Source organism: Arachis duranensis, chromosome 1, assembly GCF_000817695.3.
Source record: "Arachis duranensis cultivar V14167 chromosome 1, aradu.V14167.gnm2.J7QH, whole genome shotgun sequence".
In the NCBI taxonomy this organism is placed as follows: Eukaryota; Viridiplantae; Streptophyta; class Magnoliopsida; order Fabales; family Fabaceae; genus Arachis; species Arachis duranensis.
This window is the reverse complement of record NC_029772.3, coordinates 6,522,997-6,532,644: the sequence shown is the minus strand read 5'-3', so window position 1 is coordinate 6,532,644 and position 9,648 is coordinate 6,522,997. Positions and strand designations below refer to the sequence as shown.

Sequence of the window (9,648 nt, the reverse complement as noted above, 5' to 3'; positions counted from 1 at the left end):
AATAAGTAAAACAAAAATAATAACAAATAAATAGAAAAAAATAAAAAAGAACAACAAAAAAATAAAAGGTAATTCATTAGTTATTTTTTGTGTTCTATTTTTTTATAGTGTACTTTTTATTTTGTACTCCTTAAAATACGTTCGACCATTCCAAATTTATTAAAACTCTGTCAATACGACTGCAAGGTCGGTCGAAACCATGTAAATTTTGGATTGCTAAGTGGAAATCCACCAATTGTATACCTTGTATCCAATTTTTAGAATCGTTCACAGTCGCTATTAATCTAACATCTTTTCTCTTCTCCACGTGTACAATCTCGTTAAAATCTTTTATATAGGAGACTGACATATATTGCTATATAACTTAATTCCTTCCATACAGCAAGTTTTTCGTCTCTTGTATGAGCTTCATACACTAAAGCAAGTACAATTGAAATTATTTTTAATAAGATTCCTTTAACACACGCTCTCTTTCATGACAGCGATTCATTTTAAACATTATTTCATTCCAATTTAATAGCAAACTACCCGAAACACTTTGGGACCCAACATATTCCCATCCCGCAACATTATTCTCCCAAATTTTTATTACATCAAACTTCATTACTACCTGCCTTTTAGCCTCAAACAAGCCTAACATATTCAATTTAAATTTTTTCTTGAGATTTTTGACCCTGCTCAATTTTTCATCTCTCCTCAATCCCCTCATTCCAAGAACAAAATTTTTTTTTGAATGAAAAAGCTCTACACCACCGGTGGAGCAAACAGTAAACATAAGTATAACTAAAAAACAGCACTAACAACCCAACGAATTAAAACAACCCCTAGTCATCTTCGAATTGTCATCAACAACCAAGAATAGTACCACCAATCCACTCGTCAAATAGCACAAAGGACCTGTTAATGATTTCCACTACACCTGAGCCTTGATTACGGAACAGCCTATCATTCCTCTCAAGCCAAATTGCCCAAATTACCGCAAAGAAACCAATCAACCAGCGCTTCCTCTCATACTTTCTTAGTGAAGCATTCGTCCAGCTCTCAAAATGTTGCTTCAGTGTACCTGGAACGGACCATTCTCTTCCCAGAGCGAACAGCCAAGCACACCACACTTGCCAAGTAAGCGCAAAACCAAGAAAGAGATGAAAAGCAGATTCCACAGACTTACAGCACAGAGCACACATATTATCAAGCTGGTCTATGACACCTAATCTTCCCAATCTTTCCTTAGTATTCACCCTCTCAACCAATACAAACCAAGCAAATAATTCAACCTTTGGTGGGACGAAACCCCTCCAAATAGCACGTGTGAAGCTGTAGCTTGTTATTTCCTCCGGGAGTACTGCTTCCTGCATCACCTGCATGAAGGACTTAGTAGAAAACACACCACTCCTATCAAATTTCCAAACCACCCGATCCTCTCTCTCAGTTGTTAGCTTAACTGAACGTAAGATGACATGAAGTTGGTTCAAGAGTTCTAACTCCCATTGAAACAACTCTCGCCTCCACTGGAAGCTCCAAATCCACTCTAGCCCATCCCAAAACCCACAGTCCCTTATAAAAGATCCTCTAAGGTTTGAAACCGAGAAAAGCCTTGGAAACAAGTCTTTCAAGACACCACTAGTTAGCCAAGCATCCTCCCAGAATCGGACTGTTCTGCCATTTCCTACTTCCATTGACAATCCACCAATCATCTGTTCCCTGACTTGTGGCTCTCTGATTTGAAGCTGACAAATATCCTTCCACGGGCCCCCTCTCAGAGGAATAGGTTGATCCCGCAGCATCACAGAAGGATTCAAGTTATTACAAGAACACACTACTTTTTTCCATAAGGGGCAATCCTCTTTCGAAAACCGCCACCACCATTTAAACAGAAGAGCTGTATTCTGAACTACTGCATCACCTACTCCCAGCCCACCCGCCTTTTTAGGGGCCATCACTACCTCCCATCTCACTAGTGGCAACCCAATCTGCCCTTCCTCTTTACTCCACAAGAACCGTCTTTGTAATGAGATCAACTTCGCTGCTGCTGCCTTTGGCATCTTATACAAACTAAGGTAGTATATAGGTAGGCTATTAAGAACAGATTTAATGAGTACCAGCTTACCTGCTTTATTAAGGCTCTTTGCTTGCCATAGACTCAGCTTTGCTTCCACCTTTTCAAGCACTCGTTTCCACGTCTTAACTAGTCTCGGATTAGCTCCCAAAGAGATCCCAAGGCATCGGACAGGGAGTAGTTGCTCCTTGCATCCCAGTAAAAGACACATCTTACTCGTCCACTGTTGGTCACAATTAATCGGAATGAAACTGGACTTTTCAAAATTAATATTCAAACCAGACATCAGCTCAAAGCAACGCAGTAGGCGCTTGTAATTCCTTATGGTCTCTTCCTCTGGAGGACAGAATAGGATAGTATCATCCGCAAATTGTAAGTGCGACAACTCGATGTTATCTCGACCAACCAACAGCGGCGATATGCGCCCATTCCTCACCGCCTCCCCGATCATTCTATGAAGCACATCGACAAACAGGACAAACAGAAATGGAGATAAAGGATCTCCTTGTCGTAGACCCCTTTCCATTTTGAACGGCTTAGCGGGAGATCCATTTATAAGAACTGACATAGAAGCAGAACATACACACTTCTGAATCCACCCCCGCCACCGATATCCAAAGCCCATCTTCTGCAGCACGATATCCACAAAGCTCCATTTCACCCTATCATAAGCCTTTTGAAAATCCAGTTTAATTATCGCTGATCTCCGTTTTCTTGCCTTCAGCCAGTGCACTGTTTCACAAGCTATCAAAGCCCCATCGTGAATTTTCCTGCCCTGCACAAATGCACTCTGAGTCTCGCCCACTAGATCTGGCATCACTTTTCGCATCCTCCGAACCAACACCTTAGATATGACCTTATAAACACACCCCACCATACTAATCGGTTGAAGGTCTTTTATCTCTGTAGCTCCAACAAATTTCGGTGCCAGCGCCACCCACGTGACATTCGAATCTGTAGGTAACACAGCTGATTGGAAGAACCCCATCACTGCTTCCGTGAACTCCCTCCCAACTTCCTCCCAGCACTTCTTTATAAAATTCATGTTATACCCATCGCTTCCTGGTGCTTTTGTTGGCTCACAATCCCACACTGCAGACTTTATTTCTTCGGCACTCGGCATCAACTCCAGCTCTGTTGCCTCCTCTTCAGTTATTTGCCGTACCAGACCTTCCCGAAATCCTATATTTGGTGATGGCTCCTGATGGTACAACTCCTTATAGAAATCTACTATTGCAGCCTTAATCCGAGACTGTTGCCTCACTAATTGCCCATGGATCCTTAAGGCATCGATCCAATTGTTCCTCCTATGAGCCGAGGCTAGATTGTGGAAGTATCTAGTATTTTTATCCATCTCCTTAGCATGCTTGGACCGTGACATCTGCTTCCAATTAACTTCTTTCCTGATATACCATTTCTTACAGGAGCTCACTAGTGCCTTTCTTCTCGCTTCCGTAGTTCCATCACAAACTCCATTGCTCACCAAGTCATCTACTTTCCTGATCTCCTCTTCAAACTTATTAATCCTTATATCCACATCTCCAAAATGCTCTCTATGCCATCTGCCCAATGGACCCGTCAAAGCCTTTAACTTGTCCAAGAATGGAACTTCCCCTATGCTCCCCCACTCCTCCCTCACCATCCTCAAAAACCCATCATGAGTAAACCATGAATCCAGACTCCGAAAGGGTCGCGGCCCCCCTCCCAACCTTGTGACATTCACAATCAGAGGACAATGGTCTGACAATCCTCTTGGACCTCCTCTTAATCTTGTTTCAGGAAACGCTTCCAACCACTCCAAACTAATCAGTACTCTATCAATACGACTACATGACTGGCCTCTGAACCAAGTGAATCTACGATCAGTTAAACCTAAGTCCACTAGCTCCATATCGTGAATCCAGGATTTGAATTCTGTTGCAGATCTTGGCAATGAAATCGCCCCTTGCCTCTCTTCCACCTGAATAATCTCATTGAAATCCCCCATAAAACAGAAAGGAACTTGACATAACCCAACCAAAAAGCTCAACTCTTCCCACACAACAAGCTTGTCCTCCCTTACATGCTCACCATACACAACACGGAACGCACACCAAAAATTATTTTTTAACAGCACTCCATCCACGCATAGCCACCTAGCCCCTTTATAACAGTTGCTTAAGTTAAATACATTTACATCCCACATCAACAACAGGCCTCCCGACGCCCCTTCCGCTTCCACAAACTCCCATCCCACTACATCATTACCCCACAGTTGTACTACATCGAATTTAGTCACCACCTCCTTTTTTGTCTCTATCAAGCCTAGTATATGCACATTGAATTTCTTTCGAAAGCTTTTGACCATACTCACCTTTCCAATCCCCGCCAAACCCCGAATATTCCATGATGCAAAACTCATTTTAAAAAATTAGTACACACCTTGTTTCTATTTTTCGGACGACTCCAAGAACAAAATTATTTTAATAAATTATTACACACTTTATTTTTTATCTTTGGGTCTGCAGCGTCTTGCTTTCTTTTTCTGTTTTACCAATTTTTTTTGAGTAATTTTTTCATTTTATGCTCCAAGAATAGTCATGATATCATCTTTTTCATTGTATAAAATTGCACTTGATTCCAATACAAAGTCCTAATTTTCCCCTTACTTCCTTCATTCTTTGTCCGAATCACCATCATCAACAACCCTCTTTCCAACTACTTCTTCATCGTGTTCCGACAGATCCCCTCTCCCTTTATCAATGTTGTTCCCTTTGTACCGAAACACACACTACTATCAATCACCATGTCATCTCTATCACCCATTTTTTTCATCAATGTCTTTCGCACCATCATCAGCAACATACATATTCAACCCAACAGTCCTTTATTCAATGTCATCGTCGGGAGAGTAGTGGATTGGTTCTCCGCCACCAACTCCTCCTCGATCTCACGACCCATCATAGGCGGCGTCAGGATTGCGCATCTCCCTTGCCACATTGAGCCTCATTTGCCATAGTCAGATTTTACCTTCCCTCCTTCAACACCAATTTGGCCTCCCTCGGTCACTTCTGCGCTGATCTCCAACCCAAGTGTCACAGATGCAACTTTCTACACACTTGTCGTAGACCTTTTTCTAACGTGTCCATTTCTATCGTAGATGTTGTGATCCATTTCCATCAAGTTTGATTCGGATTCTAGACCCAACCTAACATCACCAAACTGGTTGATTGAGAAAACCGGGTCCAAAGATATTTTTCTATCTTTTTTAGACATCCTTGAATTGTTGGGCCTAACACCAAACCTACAAAGAACTTTTTTTTATTCCTTTTGTCTCTCCATTCCAGCCCAGTAGAATTACCTTTTATAACCCATGTAATTATATTTTCAAAAACAGCTTCATAATTAATATAACCACATCCCACACAATTCACTCTCCCTTCAATTCTTTCATAAATTGGTTGATATGTTATTGTTATTATCTGATTTTATTTTTTTGAATGATTATTAATCAACTCATTCAAAATAATTTCAAGAATTATCAACCTACCATTATCTTCTCTGTCTTCTTTAGCTCTCCATCACTACATCGGCTACCTGGTCGTTGAAAACCGTCGATTTTGTAGTCCGTGCACTCCTTAAACTCGTATTCACACATTCTCTTTTCACAACTGTTCTTCATTGTTCACAGCTATAGTTACTTTTTTCATTAGTTTCTTCGTAACAATTCAATCTAAAAGCCTCTTGTCTCACTTCTTTCACTAGCACATTGAATCCACTGATACCTACTGTGATATGGATTCATTCATTAATCATATCCACGATATAAGTATCAATTTGTACTCGTTCAACACCAAAAGATATGCACGGTTCTGTTACTTTGTTACAACCGACTACTTCCCTCCATTGGCCTCCTAACATGTTAAAGGTATCCGTTGACCACGCATGTAACGAAACTCTGTAGCATTCTGACCACACTTTTCGACTTTCGCATCACTCTGTCTCATCCCATCTCTATACACTATGAAAGAATTGCAAGAGACTATTCATTTTAAATGTATATGCTTCTTCTGCATTCAATACAGAATTAAAAGTAAAAAAAAAATTATAAGCTCCCAGTTCTCATACTTGGATAACTTGAGACAGATTTTTTCTAATCATCTCTTTCAAGAAACTAAAATCAATTACCTTCATCGTACCGTCGACCAGACTTCTCCATAGTCAGTCTATATTCTCTTTCACCACCGATATTTCGACTTTTTTCGTCCATCCATTTCCATGCAAGTTTGGTTCTTTTTGGTGGCTCGTTAATTTCTCTATTTACCTTTGGTTATCTCTTTTATGAGGCTGAAAATTTGTCTTGTTCTACTTATTACTTTTTTCTTGAGTTATTTTTTGGATTTTTGTTTTAGTTGTCCTTCTATACTTCGCTTCTCCCACACACACAATCTTCCCTTTTAACCTCATTCAATTCATTTCTGTTATAATCTTTAGAGTTCCACTTTTTATTGTGTATTGAACAAATACAAAAATATACATATTATCACTTCATGATAGATAAATATTGTTAATGTATCGAGTCCAATTAAATTGATAGAATAATTCATTCTTCAAAATATCTTCAAAAAAATTATTAATAAAGATGAAAAAAACCTCATTTTCTAACTATTGATACTCTTCTCGATCTTTTACATGCATTTTCCTAATTCTAATCCACCCTGTATTTTCCACCTCTTATCTCTTGCTCTTTGTCTCACTCGTTCTCTCATATTTATGACAATGTCTATCCTATTTTTATCTTTCAACTACCAGACATATCTTAATTAAGAATCAAAGTTTCCTTCAGAAAAGGTATATGTTTACTATGTATCAATGTGAATACGATGATTTCAAGTAGGGTCGACGGAACATTTGTGCAAAATAAGACATGGAACATGATTTATTATTGTAAATATAATTATCCTCATCTGTGTAAGCCAAATCTCACATGCAGAATTTGACCCGTACATCCTGATTCTTCTATTTTATCATTTTCTTTTTTCCTACTCTTTTCCTGTCATTAAACATTCATGTTCTTGATTTATGTTATAATAATATTTGCACATGATGCTCATTAAATAATACTTACATTAATTCTTTATAAATAATATATAAACTTCAATAAATCTTTTATTATTATAAAGTTTTTCTTTTGGTATTTTATTTTGGTTCAATACAATTTCCTTTTTAATTTTACATCTTGCTACATCAACAATAATTAATGGGTAAGAAATAAAATATAAACATTTAAAATTTTACTGACTAAAAATTATATATATATAGAATCCAAAATTATGCTTACCAAAATTTCTCCCTTGTTAAAAATTTTCTCTTTTGTCTTTCTTTTCGGGCCCCATTTCCCTATACGTGTCTCTCTAACATGATAAACACAAACAAGCATGCACTTATACAAGACAAAAGGTATATTCTCAGCAGACCCAAATAATAATAATAATAATAATAATAATAATAATAGTTTGATGAACAGAACTAATAAAATTCATTGATAAAGTTAACAAAAAGACTCTCTCTTAAGAGGCTCAGAGTCTTGGAATACATTTGAAGAAGAAGAAGAAGAAGAAGCAAAGCTAAGATATTGGGGAAGAAAGTCATAGTTGTTATTGTTTTCAGCTGATGATAGGAGCAGAAACTTTTCACTATAATCTTGATCTAATAATTGACTTGGTAATAAGGTAGTATTGTTATTAGAAGGGTCTTGTTGCATCTGATGGATGCTTAGAATCTCTGCCTGAGCCACTGCAAGTTGCATTTGTAATTGTGTAACTTGATTTTGAAGGTATGATATTGCTCCAACACAACCATACACAGGGTCTCTCACTCTTGCAGTTGCCTCATAAACTAAACTGCTTACAGCATCTCCTCTTTGATCAATTGGAAGTTCCTATACATACATACATACATACATCAATTTAATAAATAATAAATTATTAACCTTATTGCACAATAATCATAGAGAACAATAATAGATGGATGCTAGTAATTTATTAACATTAATTTCAATATATAGCATACACAAATTCTTAAGTAGGCATATCCATATATTCCCATCAATAATTGGCAAATTTTCTATATGCTAAGCTTTAGAGTTTAGACATATTGAAGAATTAATTTGAAATATTTGTTTATATGTATATCTAAAAGATTTGATGGATGAAAAAAAGAAGGTAAGAAAGAGTTGGAGAGAGATACCTGAAGCATTTTGCTGACATTGCTAGCGCCAAAGACTTTGTGCACAATGGCAAACTTGCGAGGATCATCAGAAGGAAAATAAGGAGCAAAGATGCATTCTTTGGTGCAACGCCGCCTCAACAATTTGCAAGAAGCACAAGGTGAGGAACCCCCCATTGGAAACAAATTAAAGATTGTCCTTTTTTATTTTGTTATTGTGACATTTGATGTATATGTATATGAAGAGTAGTATATAATAACGTGAAACACAGCACAATGAAGCTTGGCATTTAAGAGATTGAGCTTAAAATCCCTTATTTATAATATATATAATGGACGGTGAGATTAAAGTCGCTTTGCGCTGCCTAGAGTGTGTAGCATCACTAGATGCACATGCACTTCTTGTGAAACCATGAATTTATTTGTTAATAAATATAAATAAATATGGAGTTGATGTACTAAGGAAGAAATATAGAAACCACTTCTTCCCATGAAGACCATTTATAAAAATGTGGTTCACATGTTAAAATTACAAGTTTAGACAATGGTATTTGAGGCATTTACAAGGTACTTAAGGGAGCAATAAAGTCAAAGAGTGAAGGGCAAATAATGAATTCAAGGGGTTATATAATATAACTAATTAAGTTCCTAGGCGGTGGTCAAACACTGCCCAAGGCGCGTGATAGGTTGGCAATCCATGCACTTGTGTAGTTTTCACGTACACATTTGACTCTTAAACTTTCTATTCTATATATATAAGATTTAATTTGTATTTTCTATTAATGCAATTATGTAAATATATTTTATTTTATATGAACATATAATATATATTCTTATATTATTGTAAAATGCGTTTGACGTAATTACTTATCATCTCAAATTAAAAGGCATATAATAAATGTAAGTATTATTAGTTAATTACATTATTACTATTATTCCATATAAAAATTAGCATAGTTTGTTGAATATCACAAATATTACTATATAATATATTCTAGCATTTAAGAATTCAACTCTCTCGACATTATTATGTTATATTTAAAATTTAAATTCTAAACCAATAATTAATTAAATAAAAAATATTCCATCCATACATGCATCACCTAGATATATATAACATATTTTATAGTGGTCGTACATGCATTTAATATCCGAAGTACTCATGTATTTATGTGCTCTAAATAGCGAGTTATGATACAGCTATTAATCTTGGACAGATGGAGTATATTAAGAAAATAATTAACTAGTATAGTTCACTTTCTATAGGTTTTTGTGAGGCAGAAAACTTAATTGGAACCCTAACTTGGACCGAGACTACCCTGGAGAGAAGAGTTCAACGTGAATGTTTGTTGTCTCGGACTTTCAAATGGAAATAAACACGCTCA

At 36.8% G+C, this 9,648-nt stretch overlaps 1 protein-coding gene across 1 annotated transcript; it reads right to left on the bottom strand.

The window, feature by feature from the left end:
- Positions 1-7,550: 7,550 nt before the first annotated feature.
- Positions 7,551-8,540, bottom strand: LOC107475063 (LOB domain-containing protein 12). Its single transcript, XM_016094713.3, has 2 exons — positions 8,285-8,540; positions 7,551-7,976 (listed from the first exon to the last, which is right to left on the bottom strand). Exons 1-2 carry the CDS (start codon positions 8,438-8,440, stop codon positions 7,587-7,589), a joined length of 546 nt encoding a protein of 181 aa, XP_015950199.1. The 5' UTR covers positions 8,441-8,540; the 3' UTR covers positions 7,551-7,586.
- Positions 8,541-9,648: the final 1,108 nt, after the last annotated feature.

Excerpts from the sequence above, each read along its gene's own strand:
- LOC107475063 (XM_016094713.3), bottom strand. The coding sequence starts at position 8,440 with ATGGGGGGTTCCTCACCTTGTGCTTCTTGCAAATTGTTGAGGCGGCGT. Across the intron at positions 7,977-8,284 it reads ATGTCAGCAAAATGCTTCAG|GAACTTCCAATTGATCAAAG; the intron begins GTATCTCTCTCC and ends ATGTATGTATAG.